This window comes from Lissotriton helveticus, chromosome 12, assembly GCF_964261635.1.
Source record: "Lissotriton helveticus chromosome 12, aLisHel1.1, whole genome shotgun sequence".
Taxonomy (NCBI): Eukaryota; Metazoa; Chordata; class Amphibia; order Caudata; family Salamandridae; genus Lissotriton; species Lissotriton helveticus.
Genome location: NC_136073.1, coordinates 870,992,353 through 871,017,139, shown reverse-complemented (window position 1 = coordinate 871,017,139; position 24,787 = coordinate 870,992,353). Strand labels below are relative to the sequence as shown.

Here is a 24,787-nt window from a genome sequence, read left to right as displayed (position 1 = left end):
GTTCTAAAGAATCTCCAAAATAGAAGACGTCAAGGCCCCTGGAACCACCAAAACCAGACACTCGAAGCCACCACTGCACTTGTCGAATCCGGCCCAAGTTGAAGTGGGCCACCAGTGCCAACAAGGTTCCCCAGCCCTCCAGAGCTCGAGTTTATCTTGGTTTCACTCCTCCTGGGATCCCTGATGTCGCCTGCAGCCTCTGTATTCAGCCCCCCAACTGAGACTGCTCTGGTAGGAAAAACCCAATGCACACAGATACCCTACCACCCGTCGCCCCTGAGCCCCCCCCCCAAGCATCGCAGGGCCTGAGCCCACTTGAGCCCACTTGCTCGTTCCGCCCAACTGGCTTCCTAGCCAGAGCCTGCAGCCTCTTTTTATAGTGACCAATCCCCACTGAAATGCATTGGGCTCTGGACGCTAATTTGCCCCCCGCATCCTGCTGCCCTTGTGCCGCTGATGGTGTACTGTTGGCGTTGCCTTGGACCTTGCCCACCACTCTCCTTAACTTCAGATTAGTCCTTTAAGTCGATGTGCTGTACCTGTTCGCAGAACTTGTTCTTCCTTTATTTTATTTATTTATTTTAAAGGTTTTATATAGCGCTGGCTTGACTCGGGGGTATCAGAGCGCTTTACATAAGTGTAGATAGTACAGGCAGAATACAATTATACATAGCGTAGAGGTCACATAGGTCGGGTTATGAAGAACAGGTAGCATAATACCAATTAGCAAATGTCAAACTAAAAGCAACATAAATAAAATGGATACATGTAATCGAATTATGATATAGTGGCCTGAGATGGAGGGAGGCGAGGAGGGTGGAGGGAGGCTAGGTGGGAGGAGGGTGGAGGTAGGAGGCGCGAATGGGGGTAGAGAGAAATTAGAGGGTTGTTTTTTGGAGAGAAGAGAATGAGTTCTGTTTTTTTAGGGTTGAGTTTGAGGTGGTTGGAGTGGAACCAGGATTGGATTTTAGACAGGGTGTCGTTAAGGTGTAGAACATAGTCGTCAGCATGGTAGTGGATTCCAGCTCGTCTTAGAATGAGGGTAAGGCGTTCCATAAAGAGGGTAAAGAGAGATGGGGAGAGAATAGAACCTTGGGGGACACCGAGGTAGACGGGAGTGGAATAGAGAGGCAGTTATGGATTTTGATTTGTTGTGACGTCTGTGTTGGCGGAAGGAGGAGAACCATTTAAGTACCAGGCCATTATGGCCAAATCGAACTTGGAGCGCATTAAGCAAGGCAGGGGGGGTTAACAAGATCAAATGCAGCAGAGAGGTCGAGGAGAATGAGTAGGCAACTCTCGTCATTATCTAGAACGTGATGGATGTTGTCTACAATATTTAGTATGGCAGTTTCTGTACTGTAGCATTTTCGGAAGACGGATTGTAACGAGTCGAGTAGGTTAAAGGTGTCAATGGGTTTGCCCAGTTGAAGGGCACATTTTTCAAGAGCTTTGGAAAGGAGGGGGAGGTTAGAGATGGGGCAGAGATTATTAAGGTCATTATGGTCAGCATTGGCATTTTGAAGGATGGGAGTGATTTGTCAGAGTTGGAGGGAGGGGGGTCACAACCTGAGGAAAGGGAGGATTTAATGATGGAGTTCCAATAAGGAGCAATGATGTGCTTAAGCTCCAGAACAAGGTTAGCAGGGAGAGGGTCTTTGATGTGCGAGGACGGTCTAAGTTTGGAGATGATGTTAGAGACTTCAAGCTCAGTTACGGGGTGGAAATTGTGATAGAAAGCGTTGTTTTCTAGGCTGCGAGTTAGAAGGGCCGGTATCACGAGGGGAAATGGTAGGCAGGGGGGGGATGAGGATTTGGGGGTTGTTAATAGAGAGGGGGATTGAAAGGTAGAGTCAGCGATAGATAGGGGATAAGGAGGGATCTGAGATGCTAGGAAGTATTTGTCTATTATGGCTATTTTGTTTGGAGAAGAAATTAGCAATTTCTTCGCATCTGTCAGTTGTGGCCGTCAGGATTAGAGGAAGTTTTGTTTCGAACTATGTTGAACAGCTCTCTGGTTCTGTTCTTCGCGCGGTCGAGTTGAGTACAGAAGGAGGCCTTTTCCATGAAGATGTGATTCTTGTACGTGGCTCTGGCAGATCTAAGGAGAGCAAGATGGGAGGGGGAAGGGGGTTGTCGCCATGTTCTTTCTGTAAGTCTAAGAGCACCTCTTTCGTCATCGAGGTTGGAATTGAACCATGATTTAGATGGAATGTTTCTTAGATCAAATTGCCCCGTCCAAACTAAAAAACCCCAAGACATCGATGACCGTTTTGTTAAAATGTTCAGTGAGTTTGTTAGCATTTAGGGAGAGAGGGGTGAGAAGAAGTTGTGCTTGGAGTTTGGACTCAAGTTCATCAGTGGGATGCGATTAAGATTTCTGGTCCATTAGAGGTCTTAATGTTATTGGCGTGGGGGAGTGGAGCCGAGGTTGCGATGGAGAACAGAATTAGGAGATGGTCAGACCAGTCGATGGGGATGCTGTTGGAGAGGGAGGCCAAGGAGTTGTTGGCAATGATGGCATCAAGAGTGGCCCCTTTGGAGTGGGTGGAGAGTGGCAGATTTGTTGGAGTTCATTTATCTCAAGAAGATTGGTGAGGAGGTTGACTGAGGTTCATCAGTCACATTCCAGTGGAGATTGAAATCTCCAAGGTAGAGATTTTTTGAGTTAGAGAGAGACGATTGAGTAAGAAGCTTGGATAGTACCTCAACGAATAATAATAATAATCCACATTTGTATAGCGCACAATCACCCGTTAGGGTCTCTAGGCGCTGGGGGCCGTCGGGAAGATTAAGCAAGCTATTGCCCAGAGTCGCATGGTGCTGGGCTAACCTGCCGCCGGAGCCGGGGATCGAACACTGATCCCCAGATTCCAGCGTCAGTCGCCCTGGACGCGACGCCACACCAGGGAAGTGGGTCGCCAGGAGGGTGGTAGATATTATGTAGACGAATCGGGGAAGACCTTGAGACTTAAGTTCATCTTCGAGGTATTCAAAGGTCTTGTGGTCGGGGTTCTTGACAAGGGACAGTAGAAGTTCATTTTTAAAGATAAATCGCTAATCCACCCCCTATTCTCTCAGTTCTGTCTTTTCTGATGATCGAATCGAATAACCCGGGGGGGGGGGGGGGGGGAAGGGGGGGGGGGACACAGTAAGTCAAGGCTAGAAGTAGAGTGGTCATTGAGCCAAGTTTCAGTGAGGAAGGCGATGTTGATGGCTTCGCTAAAGAGTTTCTGATATTTGGATTACATGACGAACAGCAGTTAATGAGCATGCAGGCGAGGGGTTTATAGAAGTCTTTGAGGGAGAGCATGAATGGATGGTGGTACGTTGGGCTGGGTGTCTGGGGGAGATGGGGGGGGGGGGGAGGGTGATCTGTTGGCCCCCACAATAACAGTAATGTTGGAGGCTAGGGAGACTGTAGGTGAGGGGTTTAGGGAAGTCTGTGGGAGCGGAGCTTGAATGGATGGTGGTACGTTGGGGTGGGGGTCTGGGGGAGGGAAGGGGGAATCTGCAGGTTCCCACAATAACTGGCATGTTGGAGTGAGGGGGGAGGGACGTTTATCGAGGAATTAGGAACATAGGAGTTGTAGAGGTCATGGAGGTTGGAAGAGGCGAGATGACTTGATGTACGGAGGGGCCTATGGGTACGGAAGCCAAGGGGTGTAGTGTTCCACGGTTTGGGATTAGAGAAGCGTTGTGGGTCAGGGAGGACGGGGTTAGAGTTATTAAAGAGGGACTTTGAGTAGAGGGAGTTGAAATCTTCTCCCAGCCGTGTGAGTTCAGTCGTCAAGGTTAAGAGGTTGCGTTCAATGTTGGACAGAGTCAGGATTAAAGGAATAGGGGCCAGCGCAGTTGGGGAAGAGGTGGTGGGAAGGGGATTCATTGTTGGTCGGGGGAAAATCTGGAGTGAGGGGATGGAGACAATTTGGGAGGGGGGGATAAGAGGAGTGCATGGTTTGAAGGATGGCCGATAAGAAGGACGGGGCATTCCTAGAGTCAGGAGATGTGGTATGGGATGAAAAGAGGCCGTGAGGGGGGTGGGAATGGGTGACAGTTGGTGTAGGGGAGGGACTGCAGTTCCGAGAGAGTGAGGAAGGGGTCGGGCTGAGTGGGGGGGAATGAGGGGGTTCCGGGGGTGGGTAAGGTGGCAGGAGTGTGGTCTGGGGTAGCATTAGGGGTTTGAGGCAGGATATCATTGGAGAGTGTGTGAGTTTGGGAGACGGGCAGGGTGGAAGGTCACAGGAGGGACTGAGTGGTTAGATGTCGAGAATTGAGGGACAGCATTAGCAGTAGAGACGTTTAGGGAAGGAGTTTAAGAATCGAAGGAGATGGTGAGAGCCTATGGGCAACTAGGGGTTGGGTAGACTGGGGTCAGGTGAAGGTTTGGATAGAAGGACGGACAGAGTCTGGAAATGGTGTTCAAAGATGGAGAGGTGGTGTTCAGAAGATTGTATGAGGATATTACCTGTTTTAAATAAGATGTCATTTACTCCGGAAAAAGCTGGGGAAGGGGTAGTGGATAGTTTAAATCCATAAGGAATTTGGATAGAATTCAATTCAATTCAACTTGGCTTTACTCGATAGCAAGTATCATAAAAGCATTCTACAATCGTATAATAAAAAAGTATGTATTTACAATTTTCATATGGTTAAAACATTTAAAATCTTGCTATACAAACCACTCTAAAATGAAATATCTTTTCCTATTTACTAGACAGATTAAAATGAGAAATATATATGGTTGCTAATACATATAGCTCACGCTTCTTAATTAGTCAACAATGCATTACAACTCAATCCTGTATCTAAACTTGCTCCGCTAGCCGTAAGTTAGATGCTACTTGTTTAAACTTTCTTTCTTGTTTTGTGCTTTTATGCGAACAATCCAAGCACAGCCCAGATACTTGGCAACACCACATACAAACAAAGACCTAGAGAGTCAGTTCTCAGAATACGTAGAGCAACAAGATGGTTTCTAGTGCCCAGTTGAGTACATACAGGCTTAAGCCATTTGGTCCTAGACTGTTTATAGGCTGGGCAAACAAAAAATAAATGGGCTACAGTTTCTTGCTGAGCATCGCAGCAAGGGCAGTTAGCTAAAGTGCGTTTTGATGGATCCCATTTGGCCAATGTGGTGTTTAGCACTAGAGACCCAAATCTAAACTGCATATACAATGCCCTGTCTCTAGGTGTCCTGATTAGATCTAAGTATAATTCAAAGGATCCAACCAGTTTGTGCTGCAGAAACTCAGTTAATCTCCAGAGCTTTGGGTTATGTGAATACTGTTGGTTAACCCAGTGCCAATAGATCTTTTTGATCTTGGTCTTAGTCGGAGGGGCCTGGTTAGCCCAGGATTCATCTAGACCCAATTTTGTCAGCATGTCCCTTAGATCCCTGAGCCATTTGACCCTTTTATTGGTATCCAAGGTGATAAGCTCGGAAAGACCAAATCGCATAGTTGTGAAGTTCTAGGGTGCGCCTTAATGTTACCCAAAATAAAAGGGGATGAAGTCTAGCCGTATCACTAAAGGGGCGTCTGCCCATATCAGAGAATAAAGGCTTAAGTGGTGTACTAATAGGGAGGGATACCAGATCTCTAAAAAATGTATTCTCTGATCTGCCAATCTCTTCAATTTTTTCGAAACCCCAGAGTTCTGCACCGTACATTGCTGAACTCACAGCATTTCCTTCATCAACTGCTATGGCTGGAGCTACCAGTCTAGTTGAAGATAAACGTTGGTCCCTGCCAATAGCACCCACCAACCGCTTATGGTGAAGTAACATTTTGTCAAGGTAAGACCCCCATTGCATTTTGTCGGATAGCCTAATGCCCAGATAATCGAATGAGTGGACTCTCTCTTAAGAGGGAACTATTGAGGGTGAGTTTGGGGCATCTGCTGGATGTTCTCTTAGAAAACTAACCACTCCATTCACATAAAGTGAAAAGAGGGTAGGAGCCGACACACAACTCTGGCGGACCCCCGTGTTGACCGGTATCCTCTCTGTGGTTTGCCCCTGTACCCCCCCCATCTAACTCGGGCATAATTATCATCATGGAGACATATTAAAATGTTTAAATATAGGAGGGTATACCCATTTCTTGGAGAACTGACCATAGCTTTTCACATGGGACTAAATCAAAAGCAGTCTTAAGGTCAATGAACGCAAGGTAGAGGCTTCCCTTACCAATTATGACCACCTTCCAGTGGAGAAGTAGTCTAAATACCTGGTCCACTGTGCTAATAGCTTTCCTAACGCCCGCTTGGTAGTTGGAAAGTATACCCTCCTCCTCCATCCAGTTCTGGATCCTGTTTAAGAGGGCTCTACCAACCACTTTCTGGATGACATCGATTAGGCTAATAGGCCTATAGTTAGCAGGGTCCTGGCAGTCTCCCTTTTTATATATAGGTACAACCTCTGCCCCTTTCCAAGACTTGGGAACTTCCGCTCCTCATAATATAGCATTAATTAAAAGCAGAATATAATGGGCCCACTTCTATGGTTCTAAAAGAATCAAATCACCTGGGATGCCATCTGGTCCTGCTGCCTTTGCAGGAGTAATACAATTAATTGCGCTCTCAATCTCCTTCAGTTGGAAGAGATTAGTAGCTTCAAAATCTAACGGAACTTGTATTCGCTGTGATTGGCTCATGGAGGGCCCATCATCTTCCTCCGTATACAATTGAGCAAAATGGTCCTGCCAAACCAGGCTGCTAATATGGTTTGGAATTGGAATGGTATATCTCCTTTCTCCCTTTTTAATTAGAGCCCAAAAGGAAGTGGAGTCCCTTCTATTGCAAGCATCTTTTAGATCCTGCCAGTGTGCCTCGTCCCAATCGCGTTTTGCCTGCTTCAGAGATTGATTATAGTCCTTCTTCGCTATTTGAACCTCGGATGAATTTTTCCCCTTTACCGCTAAAACTAGTGCATATTTTTTTTTCTGCATAACTTAGTATTCCATGAATGGGACTTTTATTTGCCTCTTTTTATGACCATTGCTTGATCCTCCAAGAAAATGGGCACCAATCTGGCCAATTGTTTCTTGGTATATTGTAGGAATCATCTCCCACCCCTGCGCTTCAACAGAAGCTATCTCAAGTTCGGCTATCTTTGACAATAAGATAGAAGAGCTACTCTTGAGTTTTAAATCCTCCCCTGCAACCTTCGACCACCTTAGGCGCCTATCAGAGTTTGAGAGAATTAACTCCTTGGTAAAGAGGGAAGGGGTCACAGCTTTATTTATTGTAGGTGAGGACCATCGGTTCTTTATTTTAAACATTAGAGGATTATGATCGCTGTCCGCGGTTTGACCCACTTCCATATCTATGACATCGGCCCAAAGGCGTAAGTCCACCAGGATATAATCGATACAGGACAGGCATGTAAGTTTGTTAAAGGTATTTAGCCTCCGAATATCTGATGGAGTTCTGCCATTCGCGGCTCTAAGACCATATTCTAATGTTAGTGCATTAACTTGAATTATGATCTGGGACCATCTTTTATAGGAGGCACGGATAGAGGGGGCACTGCCCATTTACTGTCCTCTCCATGGTCCCTAGGAGGTCTTCGCTGCTTAGTGGCTCATATGTACAATTAAAATCGCCAGCCACAATAACTTTAGCAGAGGGGGGCACTTATTTAGTTGTTCTTCCAGCTGTGTTAGAATGTCGAAGACTTGCCGTTCACTGTCCCTCTATTGTAAACATTGAAAAGCTCTGGTGTTTCTCCTCCCTTTGGGCCCTTTATTGTTAGCCACATGTCAGAAAGTGCGGTGTTATGTAGGAGGACTGTCCAACCCAGGTCTAATCTAATCCATGCGATCAGTCCTCCTGATGGCCGGCCCTTTCCTAAGAACACTGCCAGAACATGAAATGTACTATTTCCAGATTTGTGCAAAGAGTTACACTCCAAGTCTCCTGGAATAAGCATATGTCAAATGTTTCGACAAACTCATTCCACACGGGTAGTGACCGATTTTTCTTTAGTCCTGCTATATTTCAGGATAGAATTCAATTCCTTCAATAGGATAACACTGCAGAACTCAGGAATTGAACTGTGTCCACTTTTTCAAGTGAAAAGAATTTATATTTAAAAACGTACTTCACTGAACGATTTTTTTCTGATGCCTTAAATATATATAAAGATAATAGCTATTCCTCTTGTAGGAAACTTCCATTTATAGTCGTAAGCCCTGAATAGTCCTGCCCATGTGCGGGGACCCCGGAGCAGTTGTTATACATCTTCTTAAGTGTAGGCTGTCGCCTTTCTTCAGGAAGGCCCACAAAGACACAAGAGAGAAACAGATTAGGTAGCCTATTTACCTAGACTACAATGGCCAGATTAATAATCTTGAAGAGAAAAAAGTGGCAAGAACAAAGCCATTTTTAGATATTTTAGTGCAAAACTGTATAAATATCACCCAGAAACCCTTTTCTATGATAGAGATGAAGGGAGCAGGATAGAGTAGCCTCATAGGCTGACATATGTCTAAAAACAAATCACTGTACCTTTAAGACTAGACACCACCAGTATCCCATCATGCACAGCAGGTGGCAGTTACTTCTGTTCTGTTCGAAGGCTTATATTATTTTGCAATTTTATAAAAAAAAAAAAAAGAAGTTTTGTAGGAGAATGGCTCAGTATATATTGACCGCCTATAGTGAGGCACTGTGCAAAGAGCCCAGGCAACCCTTAGAGATAGTGTTAAGGACTCTTAAAACCAAAGCTGTCAAGGGGTGGCTGTGGAGAGCAGCGAAGGCTTATCCAGGAAGGGTGTAAAGCAGTTGCATGTACAACTATAGTCGGTCAGTGAGCTTTTCACACAAAGAACCACACCGGGGGGAGTTGAAAAATACATCATACTTATTACTAGACACTAACTTGGTATACCTCCTACCAAGAGGGATCAATTACACACAAGAAATACTTAGAAAAAAGGTAAGTCGCATAGGAAAACAGATAGGGCCCCACTGGGGCAAAACCATATACTAAAATAGTAGAATGCGGAAGAGTTACCAAGAGGGGATTAGTACCCAAGTTTGGAGGACCCCAGGGGAAGCAAGGAACCACCCAAGGGGAGTAGCCAGGGACCCCAAGGTGCTTGGGTGCAGAGTGGTTACACCGGGTCAGATGCCCATAGGCAGAAAAGGGAATTTTGCAGTTTGAAAATAAGAGTTCTAGGACCCTTTCCAAAGGACCACAAAGGAAACACTTGGATCAAGGATGGTTGGAGGATCACCCCACCTGTGGCTACCCAGAAGAGACTAATACCTGCAACAGGGAGCCCAGATGCATAGGGGTGAAGGTGTCGGAAACCTCCATAGACGCCAATAGAGGATTGTGGAAGTTCAGCAGCTGCAGCGTCTCATGGACCAGGCCGGTGGAAGCAGGACAAAGAATCCAGACGAGAAGACCCTGAAAGCAGAGGAGACAGAGTCCAATCCAGAGGTGGCCAGGAAGCACAGAAGCACAATACCAGCCCTGGTTGATGATACTTGCTGTTGCACGACGAAGAAGAGACAGCCGCTGTGGGGACCAGGCAACGTTGCAGAAACCTAGGAGCCTTTCACGGGCTGTCTCACACTGGTTGACGAGTGCAGGAAGGTCAGTCGCCGGCAGGACCACCAACAAGCCTTGGCAAATGCAAATAATGGTTTGCAGGAGAAGATACTTGGTTGCAGTACAGCAAGGTCTGTGGGTCTAACCCTGCAAGGGTAAGTCAAGGCCCGCCCTCAGCAGGACTCTCTGGCAACAGGCACAAGAGGTCACAAGGAAGCACCAGCAGCACACGGTAGACGAAGGACCACAACGCAGAGGAAGCAGGCAGGATGATGTGCTTGGAGCGGTGCTGTACTGGAGACAGGGGCTACCTGGAACTTGAAAATCTTAGGTGAAGAGAGCCAGCAAGCCTTGGGATGACAAAAAGACGCAGTGCACAGGGAGGCGGCCCACGTTGGCCAGAGAGGAATACAGTCTTCCAACTTGCAGGGAAGACTGGTCAGGCCTCTGGAGAACCAACAAACCACAACCTGTGTTGCAGATCCGGGCAATGTCCATGGGACACCATGATCAGAAAACTGGCCGTAAAGTTGCCTGCAGATGCAGGGTAGGGACTCCTTCCCTTCAAGGGAGATTCCTTCAGGTCTGGATGCAAGCTGAGTCCTTGGTGACTCAGACAATTCACGGCCACGGAGTTGCAGCGCTTCAGGAAAGCACAGGGACGAAGATGCAGCAGGATTCTTCCTACCTGTCGTGGGTCCTGGCTTGAAGAACAGCAGAGTTCCAGTGTCCACCAGCAGAAGAGTCTTTGAACAATCTTCAGAAGACAGGCAGTCTGTTCCAGAAGCTGTTTTCGGGATGAATCCAAGGAACCACCCTCGGGGAGCCATTAGGTAACCTAAAAAGGGGAAGGACCTCTTCTCTGGTGACTCACTTATCAGAGGGGGTCAGGGACGCTACTCAGATGCTCTAGACAGTCAGATGCTCTCAAGGGACAAGATTCAACATGGCAGAATCAAGTGGCCCCCTGGAGGAGGTCTGGGGCACCTCCCTAGGGAGGAGCTGGGCAAGGGGTTGAATGCGCCCCTATCCTTAGTGTTGTTTTGTGCCAGAGCGGAAGCCAAGGGCTCCTGAACTTGGCCAAACTGGTTTATGCATGGACCGCACCAAATGGGGAGAGGAGTTGGCCTAACGGCTAGGGCGCTCGACCTCGGACCTGGAGGAACTGGGTTCGAGTCTCGGTAACGACGCCAAAACCTCCTGTGATTCTGGGCAAATCACTTAATCTCCCCGTGACTAAAATGAAAGTAACTGGAAAACGTAAAAATTTAACGTAACTGGAAAAATATGTAAAGCGCTCCGATACCTGATTTGGTTCGGGTCTAGTTCGCGCTGTATAAAACTCTGCAAAAAAAAAAAATGTACCTTCTATGCAGTCTGGTGGCGCTCTGAAGCGCCCCCACCCTACCTAATTCTAAAGAAGAGGTGGTCACACCTCTCCACAGGAAATCCTTTGGTCAGCTTCCCCGCCCGAACGAGGCTTATCAGCAGGGGGGCAGAACACTGTCCAGGGTCAGCAGAAGCGCAGGCTGGCAGTCAGACCATGCCCAGCTACACAGGTAGATATTAGGGGTCCTCACAGGAGCCCCCCAGTACATCATTTATTTATTTATTCATTCATCATATCATGCAACTAACACTGGAGTCAGTGTAATTGCATGATTCTAACATATTTGATACCAAACATAACCAGGTTCGAGGCAGCCATTATGTAGTTAGTCATCTCAACTTGCCAGTGTCCACTACATACCATATAATGGCTGTCCCACACTTACTAAGCCCAGAAAATGGAGTATGGGGTTTGTAGGGTAATCTCTGCTCATGCAGGGATACCCACACACTTAGAACAGTGCACCCAGCCCTTGGACTGAAGGGGCTAACTTAAGGGAGACTTATAGGTTAAGTGCAGTGACCGGGATATAAAGGAAACCTTATATCTGAAGTGAAAGGCGCATGCATCCTGTCACGCAGAGTGTAATGTCAGCTCTGCAGCCACCGCTTGCATGGGCTCCTAAGGGTGGCACAATACATGCTCCAGCCCAAAGGAGACCCCGGTGTACCAATGTCCTTGGTGCCTCAGTGCCATATACTAGGGACTTATAATGGTACCCCAGTGTGCCAATTGTGGGGTGCAAAAAGTAGTTACCAGTAAAAGAAAACACCAACACCAGGCAAAAAGTGGGGTTATCTATATCAGAAAGCTCCTACTTACCAACAAGCGTTGAGTTTTATTTTAATATATCAACATCTTCGCTATAGGTTAAGTACGTTTTTAAATAAAAATACTTTTCAGTTTCAAAAGTCGATACAGTGCAATTTTGAATGAGTTCAATGTTATCCCATGGAGAAAAACAATAATGCAGTTATACAGGTAAGCATGCAATAAATATGCTACTTACCAGTATGCATCTGTTCTTGGCATGTAGGGCTGCTAACATTCATATCTATTGCATAGATCGCCGCCTAGTGTTGGGTCCGGATGATTGCACATTGTTGTCCTGGAAGAGTCTTCGAAGTATCACGAGATAGGTGGCTCCTCCCCTGGACTACAGTGCGCATGGGCATCGACTCCATCCCCAGATTGTTTTTAGCCATTGTGGCAGAGATGGAGTGAAATAGTGTAAAGGATGTCCATGCTAATGATGAATGCAAGAGAGTATCTGCAGCCGCTACGGGCACCGGGGAGGAGGGCGGGCGATATGAATGTTAGCAGCCCTACATGCCAAGAACAGATGCATACTGGTAAGTAGCATATTCAGTTCGAGGCATGTGGGCTGCTAAATTCATATCTATTGCATAGAATACATAGCAGTCCCTCCATTAAGGGCGGTTGCCCGTGCCAGCTGCAGAAGTTTGAAAGGGTGTCTTGAGAACAGCCTGTCCTACAGCTGCTTGCTGTTTGAAATGCACATCGACACAGTAATGTTTGGTAAATGTGTGTGGTGTAGACCATGTGGCTGCTCTACAAATGTCTTCCAAAGGAATGTTCCCCAGGAAAGCCATGGAGGCCCCCAACTTGCGTGTGGAGTGCGCCCTTGGGGGTATTGTTAAAGTACGTTTAGCCTTTTGATAACAGATTTGAATGCACTTAACAATCCATCTGGCTATTCCTGCTTTGGAAATAGGGTTGCCTTTGTGCTGTGCTGAGAAGGCAACAAAAAGTTGTTGTGTTTTCCTAAAGGGTTGTGTTCGGTCAATGTAGTACATCAACGCCCTCCTAACGTCTAATGTATGAAGCATTCTTTCTGCTACTGTTTGTGGGTTTTGGAAGAATGCGGGCAGGTCAATAGTTTGGTTGATATGAAACTGTGACACCACCTTCGGAAGGAATTTGGGGTTAGTGCGTAGCACTACCCTGTTTGAATGAATTTGTATGAATGGCTCCTGGACTGTGAGCGCTTGCAGCTCACTAACACGTCTGAGCGATGTAATAGCAATGAGAAAAGCCACTTTCCATGTTAGAAACTGAATTGCGCAGGAGTGCAGTGGCTCGAAAGGTGGGCCCATCAGCCTAGTGAGGACCACATTGAGGTTCCACACCGGAGCTGGTGGTGTTCTTGGAGGAATGACTCGTTTCAGTCCCTCCAGGAAGGCTTTAATGGCAGGCACCCTGAAAACAGAGAGATGCTGCCTGTTCTGGAGATAAGCCGCTATGGCGGATAAATGTATCCGAATGGAAGCGTACGCTAGATTGCATTTGTAAAGATGTAACAAATAGCAGATGATGTTAGGAATGGATGCATCTAGCTGGTTGATATTGTGGTCTGTGCAGTAAATGACAAACCGCTTCCATTTTGCTGCATAGCAAGCTCTGGTAGTGGGCATTCTTGCCTCCCGAATGATGTCCATGCATTCTGGAGGCAGGTTGAGGTAGCCAAATTCTAAGACCTCAGGAGCCAGATCGCCAGATTGAGCTGTTGCGGATCTGGATGCTGAATGTCTCCACGGTTCTGCGTCAATAGGCTGGGTGTGAGATGCAGCCTTTGATGCGGTACCACGGAAAGTTCTAGAAACGTGGTGTACCATGGTTGGCGTGCCCATGTTGGAGCAACCAGGATGAGAGTCATCGAGTGTTGCTTTAGCTTTCTTGCCACCAGCGGGATGAGAGGCGCTGGGGGAAAAGCGTACGCAAATTTGCCTGACCAGTTCATCCATATCGCATTCCCTTGCGATTCCGGGTGAGGGAACCTGGCGGCAAAGCTTTGGCATTTTGCGTTTTCCCTTGTGGCAAACAGGTCTATCTCTGAATGACCCCACTGCTGGAAGTACGGGTGGAGTACTGTTGGATGTATCTCCCACTCGTGCATTTGATGGCTGTATCTGCTGAGCAGATCCGCCATCTGATTGTCCTTGCCCGGGAGGTGTTCCGCCATGAGGAAAATGTTCCTCTGAATGGCCCACTTCCACATGCTCTGAGCCAGATGAGACAGCTGTGGCGAGTGAGTACCTCCCTGCTTTTTGATGTAGTACATGGCTGTCATGTTGTCCGTCCGGATCAACACGACTTTGTTGCACAGATGTACTTTGAAGGACTTGAGCGCCATGAAGATTGCCATCAATTCCAGGTAGTTGATGTGCAACTTCTGTTGCTGGGTGGACCACAGTCCCTGCACAGTGTAGTGGAGCACATGAGCTCCCCACCCTTGTAGAGATGCGTCCGTCGTTAGGGTAATCTGTGGCACCGGCTCTTGGAACGGTCGGCCCTTGCAAAGGTTGTGTGGATTCCACCAATGCAGAGAGTTGTATGCCCGACCGGTCACCAACACTAGGTCTGTTAGTCGTCCCCGAGCCTGTGTCCACTGATTTGCCAAGCATTCTTGGAGGGGACGCATGTGCAACCTCGCGTGCGGGACTATGAAAATGCAGGAGGCCATCATGCCTATCAACTGCATGAACACTCTCGCTGGTAGGGAGTGTTGCGGTCTGAACCTCTGGATCAGCGATTGAACGTTGTCGATCCTGACTGGGTTTGGCTGAGCCATAGCAGTCATGGTGTTTATTGTCGCGCCCAGATACTGCCGCACATGGGCTGGTTGAAGGTGCGACTTTGGGTAGTTTAGCGAGAACCCCAGACTGTGAAGGAGGTGAATGGTGTGGGACATGTCCGCGGCGCACTGTTGTTCCGACTTTGCTTGAACGAGCCAGTCGTCTAGGTAAGGATAGACATGTATGTTCTGCCTCCTGTGGTGCGCCGCCACTGTCGCCAGACACTTTGTAAATACTCTGGGGGCAGTAGTCACCCCGAAGGGAAGGACTTTGAACTGATAGTGCCTGTTTTAAATGGTGAACTTGAGGTATTTTCTGTGGGATGGGTGGAGTGGGATGTGGAAATAAGCATCCTTGAGGTCTAAGGTTGCTAGGAAGTCTCCTTGGTTCAGCAGGGGAAGAATCTGCTGCAGTGTAAGCATGTGAAAGTGTTCTGACAGTATATACATGTTGAGGGGGCGTAGATCCAGAATGGGTCTGAGGGATCCGTCCTTTTTTGGGATGAGGAAGTACAGGGAATAGACTCCTGTTCCTTCCTCCTCCACTGGTACGAGCTCGATTGCGCCTTTTTGCAGCATTACTACAACTTCCTGCTGCAATAAGTGCAAGTGCTCTGCCGACATAGGACGTTGTCTTGGGGGTATGTTGGGTGGAGTGGATGTCAACTCCAAACAATAACCGTACTGGATAAGTTTCCTTACCCACCTGTCTGTGCTGATGGATGTCCAGGCTGGCAGGAACTGCTGGAGTCTCCCCCCGACAGGTGTTGGATGGTCGGGGGGCAGTGACAGAGAGTCACTGTTTGTTGGCGGCAGAGGAACGGGAGTTGTTGTTCCCTCTGCCTCTGCCCTTGGCACGGTTACCTCTGTAACCCCCTCTACCCTGCTTGGGGTACGAGGATTGTGCACCACCTCTTGAGAATTGTGTCTGTTGACCCAAGTGTCCCCTGGTAACACCACGTGCTCCTGAGCGACGAAAAGTGCTTCCCCTGAATTGTTGAGACTGAAGCGCCCCCATGGACTTAGCAGTCTCATTGTCCTTTTTAATTTTTTCGAGGGTGGTGTCAACATCTGGGCCAAACAGTCTGTCAGGATTGACGGGCTGGTTGAGTATTGTTGTTTGAATGTCGGGTTTAAATCCTGATATGCGAAGCCATGCTTGGCGCCTTAACATGACGCTAGTGTTAATCGCCCTAGCCGCTGTATCAGCCACATCAAGTGCACACTTTATTGCAGCGTTTGTGATGAGCTTTCCCCTCTTGTATGAGCATTTCGGCTGCTTCCTTAAACTCATCAGGCAGGTGTTGAAGGAGCTGTTCTAGGGTGTCATAATGCGCCCTATCGTATCGTGCCAATAGTGCCTGTGTGTTTGATATACGGCAGATATTGGCAGCCTGCGCGGCCACCCTTTTGCCGGATGCCTCAAGCACTTTCGACTCCTTGTCTGGGGGAGGAGCTTCACCCGTTGTTTGGGAGTTTGCCCTCTTGCGGGCATTGGCGACCACCAACGAATCCAGAGGCAACTGTCCTCGAATATATGCAGGGTCCCCAGGTGCTGGCCTGTATTTTTTCTCGATCCGTGGGTTCACCACTCTCGCCCTGGTAGGTTCTTTAAAGATCTCTGGGGCATGCTTAAGTACACCTTTGAGCATAGGAAGTATTTTAACTGTTCTTTCAGAAACAGAGAAAGTGTCAAACAAAAAATCTTCCTCCACCGGGTCAGCATGCATGTCCACATCATGATTTGCAGCTGCCCGCTCTATCAAAGCATTAAATGCTGCTGAATCTTCAGTTGGTGATGTACGTGCACCAAAACCCTGTGGATCTTGTACCACCTGATGTCCACCTTGGTCCCCAGTGTCGCAATATGAGTCCTGTTGAACATCAGGGTCATTGTCAACTGGGAAATTGTACTGGTCATCTTGGTCATCATCCTCTCCTCCTGATTGGTTGGGGGAAGGTGATGGACTCCTTCTTGGTGGTGGCAGAATAGGTTCAACAAGGGCAGGAATGTCCTGTGACAGCCTTTTCTTTTTTAGTGGAATGACATAGGATTCCAATGGTTGGGAAGTGATCTTCCTTTTGTAGATGGTCAATTTCCCCGTTTCGGCATCAATGTAATGCTCAGATTGTTCTTCTGAGGCTTGATGTCGATCCAAGCGGCCACTTTGCGTTGAAGGGTCCGACGCGTCCGCGATCTTCGGCACCGATCTGGGTGCAAATGCCTTCGGTGCCACCTTAGGTGGCAGAGTGTAGAGAAGCTTGCCCGAGGTCTTCGCAGGTGTGTCCACCGGTTTCGGAGCCGACGGCGTGGGAGCCGTTGACGTCAAAGTCTTCTCCCGAATACGTTTGAGGGAGTCGGTGACCTGCTTTGTGAAGGAAGCAGAGGGTTTTGTAACTGACGCCCGATGTTCGGTAGCGTCCGAGTCCCTCGGTGTCGACGATTTTTCCGCCGACGAATCCTCGGCTCTAACGGGTCGTGGCTCTGTTGTAGGCTTAGGCTCCGACGCCGTTGCCGCAGATCCAGCATCCTTGTGCCGATGCGTAGTGCCTCCGGCCTTCGGGTCGTGGCTCTTAGTCGACTTTGCTTTGACTGTGCGTTTACTTGTAGGCGCCGTAGTAGGGTCCGAAGGCGTGTCAACAGTCTTAGAGGTCCGCGCCGGAGCAACAGTGCCCGACACTTGATGGACGACTTTCTTAGAGGATGGTTCCTTGGGCACCTTCTGTGGCGCTGTCGATTCGACAGCCTTCTTCGACTTCGGAGGGCGACGGAGTCGATGAAGGAGCAGGCTTTGATATTTTTTGTTGGACGTCGGCCATTTTAGGTGTTGTCGAATCCGATGGTTTCGGTTTCATTTTTGGCGGGACGTCGGCCATCTTTGGTGTTGTCGATTCCGAAGGTTTCGGTTTCGATACGTGCAATGGCGGCTCCGCTGGGGTGTCCGTGGCCGGGCCAGAAGGCAGGGCCGTGGATAGCGGTGCAGGGTCGTGGGTAAGGCCGAGTGGCGATCCCGTGACCTGAGCCTGAGTCATGTAACTATCGGGGCATAGCTCTTCCTCTGAGCTATCTTCCGCGGCCCCATAAACTTCCTCGTCGTCCCCTACCTCCTCGACGTATTCAAGGTCTTGGCCCTGTCCTTCGGGATCGGCCTGGACCTCCGTCGATGGTGGTGAAATCTGAAGATGATGGCTACCGCCTTCTTCTGCGGGGTCGTCGAATATGTTGTCGGGTGCCGGAGCCGCTCGCTGGGCCTCGAGGCGCGCCGCGCGCCAATGCTTGAGCGTCTTCTTGGACCTGAACTTAGAGCAGGCCATGCAGTTTTCCTCATTGTGGTCCGGCGAGAGGCATTTGTTACAGACCGGATGCACGTCGATATTTGGATCCACAGACGGGGCAGAACTTGAACGGGCTCCGCTCCATGATAAGTTCGTCGGGGTCTTGCTGCGACGAGAGGGCCTCGATGTCCGAAGAGTTACTCCACTCCGCAGAATTCCGGCTCCGAGAGTCGGATGATGCTCGAGACCGTACGCAAACAATACCGACGCAGGTAACGAAGGCCTTTTGGCCTTAAGAAGCAAGTTTTTTCGGTTCCGACACGGAGACGTCGAAACCACATCCGAACCCAATGGCGGAAAAAAACAATCTGGGGATGGAGTCGATGCCCATGCGCACTGTAGTCCAGGGGAGGAGCCACCTATCTCGTGATACTTCGAAGACTCTTCCAGGACAACAATGTGCAATCATCCAGACCCAACACTAGGCGGCGATCTATGCAATAGATATGAATTTAGCAGCCCACATGCCTCGAACCTTACAGTTCCATTCTTCGGGGACCAAAGGTCAGCAAGGGGCAGGTGAGTACCAAAATTGGACCAGCAGCAGCGGCACAAGGCAGCCGGGTGCAGAGGTCAAAATTGGAGTTCGGCCCAATGCATTTCAATGGAGCCTGAGGGTGTTCAAAACTACACTGCTTGCGGGCAGGTAAATCGGTTGCAGGGGCCAAACTTTGGGGCTAAGAACAAGCACGGGAGAGCACAAAGTAGCACCAAACATAACACCACCAGCGGCACAGGGGAAGCCAGGTGCAGGGTGCAAATTCAGCATCGGGCGCACAATGCTTTTCAATGCAGAACTTGCTTCAGACAACAGGCTGCAGGTGTTGCACCGGAGGTTGCAAGTCGGAGACCAACAGCAGCAGAGATGTAGGGGGTCGTAGAGAGACTGTTGATTCAGCTCACTCAGGTGCAACGGTGGAGCCAGTACCACCTGCTAGAGAAGGAGAGCTATGGAGAAAGTTTACTTATCGAGTCTAACCACCTGAAGATTTTCAGATGTGAAGGAACCTACGGGCAGAAACATCCATCAGAATAAAATGTTCCATGACAGTTATATCTGCAATGTTCACAAGCCAGTTACACATACTCAACTACCCCAAAAGGTGAGCAAAAAATACGTGTTTAATTAGAAAATTCCAAACAAAATAATACCAAGTGCATTAAATTCCCATAGTTTGAACGTGACAGATCCACAAAACAAATGTTTGCATAGGTTTGTACATACTGAGGTGATTCATTCAACAACACAGTATTCAAGAGTGGTCTGCAGAGTGCACTGAGAATTTTTCTCAAAGACATTTCAGAAAAGTCAATCCTATGTTGCCGAGTTGCAGACATTTCGTTGCCACTTTCCACCATTCCTATTGATCTTAATACAACAGAACATGGGTAAATGTGCAGGATGAAGAAAAAAAACAACAAAAAACACAACCACAATATTCTCCAGTGTACATGAAAAAAGTCCAATTAATATAGTATCAAAATATGAAAGCTTGGGGTATGGCCGAGGCGCTTCAGTTAGTCATTCGCATTACAAAGAGATTGGTCAACAAAATACCACGGTTTCACAGCATCCACGCCTTCAGTATCCTCGATTTTGCGCTGGTTCTGTAAAGTACTCTCTTTGCTTACTTTAAAGGCCAAGTGAATAATCTCCGTAAGAGTGCTGCAAAGAAAATAAGATAATGAGCTTGTTATCATCTAGCTTACTCTAATTAAACCTACGGTTGCATGTGTATGTGTGTGAATATATTACACAGTAGCAGTTCAGAAAGCAGAAAAGCAGTTCAGAAAGCAGAAAAGCAGTTCAGAAAAGCAGCTATCAACTCCACCTAGGGCCAAGAATGCCCAAATTAGTTCACCCTGGCATAGCTGGACCTCAACAGAGTTTGGTTTATAAATTGAACAGCTTTACAAAGAGGATGGCTTACAAAAAGCTATCATTTGAGGCTGCTAGGCTTCAGGGCCACAGAGGTTCCTTCCTTAATGGGATGTATATAAATCTTCCACTTGCTTGCGCTCCATGTCCTCGAATAAGTGAGACAGATAAGACACACTCATACCCTCTCCCCTGCTATGTGCTTCTGAGATTTTGGTCACCGCATCTCCAGCTTTCTGGTAATTATGCCGCTGTGATACTTTTTTATGTAACTAAGAGAACAAACTTAAGGTACTATACATAAAGCTAAGAAACCAAAAGTGCATTCCAGTTTCACCCTCGCAAGATTTCTTTTTGCTTTATGAAAACATGCATGTTTGGGATAACAAAGAACTTACCCTATTTTAAAATCATAAGTTAAGAAGATTGGGAAGTAGGAGGCATAGAGACGGGCATGAAGAACATTGGAAGATTAAGGTCAGAAGGCCAAACTGAGGGGGAATTGGGGCGAGTACTCCCAGGCGAGAAATTGAGTTTTGCCTGTACTCAGACAAGCACTTTATCTTTCAGCAGGAAGGTCAGCATTATCAACTACAAGATCATACAATGAGCTTATTACACCCTGATGAGTTTAACTAACATAGGTTTGAGAGGCTTGTAACCGGTGCGGTGCTCCGGAAGCTGGATTCCTTTATCTGACGTGGTCTTGTGCTGCTGCTTTCAAATACGGAGAAGTAGTTCTGATAGCTCTATCCATCATGGTTGAATGTGCTATTCCTTTGGATCCAGTCATAGCATTGTTGGGGTGGGTAGGAGCTCTGGACACCCCGTAGAGACTATTTGTGGTTCTGGCATAACTGGCCTAGAGACAAATGGTGTGTCGCTGAGGTAGGATCAGGGCTCCCAAATTAACGAAATGGATGGGAGAACTGGTGTATTGTAATGAGCAGATGGAGCTCTCTGCGGAAATGTTGCAGGAGACATTGCAATGTAGAGAGACTTGGGCACCCCTAAGATCATATTTACATCTCCAAGTCATGGCTCAGGATACCAGCACAACGGCAACCTGTTGAAGTGGATTACAAACTATAAGCAAGGATATCGACTGGACCATGCTGCTCACCCTGTTCTCGACCTTTATCGCCTTGGCGGTGAGGTGTCGAAGGACTGGCTCCCTTCTGTATTTGGGCCACCGCCTCTGGGGCCACTCTGGCCTCTCCCAAATGCATGTCACCCTTATGATTCTCTTTGGCTGCCGGGAGGTAGCCCACTACCCTTTAAAACTACCTGCAACTTAATCCAGCAATTTCATTGCTGTCCTCCATTTGAAATATATCGGTCGATTCACTATCCTGTATAATGTGCATCTGATCAGTATCCTACATTTGTTTTCCTCAATAGTTTGTACTGAGCGAAATGATAATAAATAAATGATTTAATTAAAACACTTCGCAAGTAGAAGTTCACTTAATGCCCAAAGAAAACACTCACAGGAAAGGAGCCATCAGAATCCATTTAGTCCAATTCGTTGTAGCATCCTCCCTTATTCTTTATGGAAATGGATCAGCTGAACATATGTGAAAGACTTTGAGAACTACAGCAAATGCCAGCTACAATAGCATGCAAAGGCATAGATCTGTACGAACTGCCAACCCTACACAGCAGAAACAGTCCTCTCGAGCAGAGCACCCAAAACCCTACACCCACGAAATGAGCGAGTGTACCTGGGAAGATCTGTGTCAATATGTAGGGCCACCTCCTCAAGTTCTTTCGTTTTAGTTAATGTCTTGGAATTTTCTTCGGACCAGGGCGGCATAAACTCAGCCAGAAGGGATTCAGTAACAGACAAATGCTTTTGCAATTTTTCTATATGAAAGAAAGGGGGGAAAAAAACACAGAAATACGTTTGATTATACCAAAGCAAGCAACCTCACAAAATCACCACCTTCACAATTGGGCTATACTGCCTACATCTTCATTCAGACGCTTGATAGAATGCAGATTTCAAATGTTTTTTTTGTAGCTAGATTAAGATTTATTACAATAGGTATAAACGAAATTTAAGATTCAACAAGTGGTAACACACTAGGGGGCAAGACTTTCAGAACTTGGTTTAAGCACAAGCACTGGTGCATACTAGCCAGAGTCTGCGCTCAGTTGTTTTGGGCAGACTAAGTTAAAGACTCTGGATAACTGGAAACCATCTAGAGTTGAAATTAATAGTGGAATGGAACAACTCAATTTAATATAGAAGGAAAATGTGGAGATTGGGCTATGGTAATACCACCTGGCAGGCCTACAGTGCAATCAGAAGTAAGTTGGGCTTCCTTTGCTGGAACTTGTGTTATTCAATCCCATTTTTAAGAGCAGAGTGCACCGCCCGTCACAATGTCAGGAATGCAGGATGCGCCCGCCACTGTGGCGGGCTCATCTTAATGGCCCCCATAGGGCCCCAGCGCTTATGGCCGGCAGTCCCATTTTACAAACGGATGGCGGCGGAAAAGGTCTGCCCGCCATCCTAATGGACCCCTAGGTTTGGTTCAGACATCTCATTAGATGGGTTTAAAAACAACAAACAAAAAACTCTAGAACAATCAATTGTTGGAGGACTTTAAGAGTGTTGACCTAAGATCTCATTACTCAGCAACGGGATATTACTGGATGGTCTTCAATAATGTTGGAACTTCTGACTCAAGAAGTGTAACTTGCGGCTGTGTTTAGGGCTCTATTTCACTAATCTGAAAAGTATCTGCACGGAGTTTCCTAGATGCTTTTGTCCAGTGGATGCAGTGGACAGTTTGCCTCATCTGGAAATGTACTGTCCTTTTTGAAAGGCCTCCGTGATAAATGTTTGGCACAATGTTAAATATACATATTAAAGAATTTTGATACAGCATTACAGAGTATTAGAGAACAACACGTTTTAACAAACAATTAAATCAAGAGTTCCAGAAATTGTATAATGTAGTGAAACGGAGCCAAACATTTAGTTTAGTTACCCAAGTAGTCCTTTCTGCTTCCTTCAATATGAATATTTTTGACAGGCAGCTCATGTCTTGTGGAATCCAGGGCTGTGGCAAATGTTTTATACACACTTTTAAACTGATCCTCCTTGGCAGGGGATGGCATGAGTACTGCAGTCTGAAAACAAAAATGTAAATTTAACATGAAGGCGTAAATCATTCTGCAGAGGTGAAAGGTGCAAGGCATTCTGGGAGGATTGAACAAGCTACAAACAACAAAATCGTAGGGTACTCCTTTGACCCCACTTCAGTGGCGACAGCCTCATTTTTCAAAGTGCATTTGCTTCCTTTGTGTTCCCCGTAGGAGAAAACTTTTATCATTCTTTACTTTTTTCTTATTATCATCCAATCTTTAATCCCAGTGTACTCAGTTGCACAATCATTTTACTTGTGATAATCTGTTCAAGTTTATATCCTCACGCAAGGCGCATTGCAAAATTTCCCAAGTTTCTCATGTGTCGGCGGGCCTTCCGAACCTCTCGACCAAACACACGACAAAAGCATAGGTCCTTTCAAGCAGTTTGTTTATTTATCATGTCCAATGCATTTCGGACCCAACCGGTCCTTCGTCAGGGAACATACTGCAATAACAATGAAGTTTGTGTTACCAACCAACATTTATGACTATGAAAATAACTTAATTTTTAATTCTACCGTTATATGTTACATTTTTAACTCTACCGTTATATATTACATAACAACCATACATGACATTCTAAAATCTCCTTTATATAACATGTGAGTCTAACACCCTTCGTGTTTTCCATTAATCTTATGACATTGCTACACTCTCCCTTCAGGTCATCAGCCTTTTGCTCTCTCCTCTTATCCCAGCACTGTACTCAAAACCCTTCTTCCTCCTCCACCCTTCCCTACTCCTTTCCACCAACTGTACTAAATTCCCTCTCCTTTCCCTTCTAGTCTCCGACCGATTCCTCTTACACCTCCCTCTCTCCCTTCCATGTGTTATTTAAGATCGACGTACCTGCTTTGCTGAAAGCCTCATCCTCTCCCTTTGTGGAAAGTTGACGCACTCCCTGCTTCGTTTTTTCCTCAATTTATGAGGTCAAAACCTTCCGGCTGAGTAACTGGTACCCGCCCTTTTCTCTCACTCCCGCCCTGTTCTTTCACTCAAACACTTACACCTGGGGTAAACGAGCCTTCTAGGGGGAAGAAACTACACCTCCCATAGGATTGAACAAGCTACCAGAGAGGAGGGAACTTGACCAGATAGGACTAAACTTCAAAACATACATCCGAAAAAGGATGAACTTGAGTCTCCCCGATCTAGAGCTGTATTATGTAGCCATGCAACTTCAACATGCGGTACAATGGTGCAACGAAGTCTGGAATTGGAAAAAAGATCTAAGTGTATCTATAGATACTGACTCACTACAACTAGGCTTGATGCATTGACCCGCCAACCAATATATGTCCCCATCATAGTTAACAGGGTGACAGTGGCCAGGAAAGTGACACAGAATAAAATTAAAAAATTAAAAAAAACATTCTCAAGATCGCTAAAGCTTTGTGGCTGCAGCCCTACCGCAAGATCACCTACATTGATGTCACAATGGAGAGAAAGTGGGGGTCTCACACTGGGAGACCTTTAACCCGGATGATAAGTTTGTCACATTTGAGGAGCACATGAAGTATTTGGTGTGGCTCAGGGACAATTTCTCCTACCTTCCAAATTGATGAAAAGGTGGGAGGGAGATGGAAACTGAATTTCCTCAGTTGCCATTTATATCGGAGACTCTCAATATGTTAATTGAAGTTGGTGGTGGGGAAAAAGCGGATATCCAGGCTATATAAAGCCCTTAATGGAGGTAGAGTAAAACCCCCCATGAATGTTAGACAGCGTTGGGAGGTCTTAGACTTAAATGATCACATTTTCATATATTAGATCGGATCTACCTCAGTCTAATGAGAATTCACGGAATATATGTGGACAGATCCCCCTCCTTGTCTTAAGGGTGGAAGCAATGATGCTACAGTCTCC

At 47.0% G+C, this 24,787-nt stretch overlaps 1 protein-coding gene across 1 annotated transcript in view; it reads right to left on the bottom strand.

Moving 5' to 3' along the window:
- Positions 1-18,987: 18,987 nt before the first annotated feature.
- The window catches only part of HAUS8 (HAUS augmin like complex subunit 8), a 42,426-nt gene continuing 36,626 nt past the window's right edge, over positions 18,988-24,787 (bottom strand). Inside the window, exons 9-11 of the mRNA XM_078669322.1 lie at positions 22,762-22,903; positions 21,487-21,628; positions 18,988-19,549 (exon numbers count right to left, since the gene is read on the bottom strand). Coding sequence (XP_078525448.1) covers positions 19,402-19,549; positions 21,487-21,628; positions 22,762-22,903 — 432 coding nt within the window. The 3' untranslated portion in view covers positions 18,988-19,401. The remainder of the gene's footprint in view (positions 19,550-21,486; positions 21,629-22,761; positions 22,904-24,787) is intronic.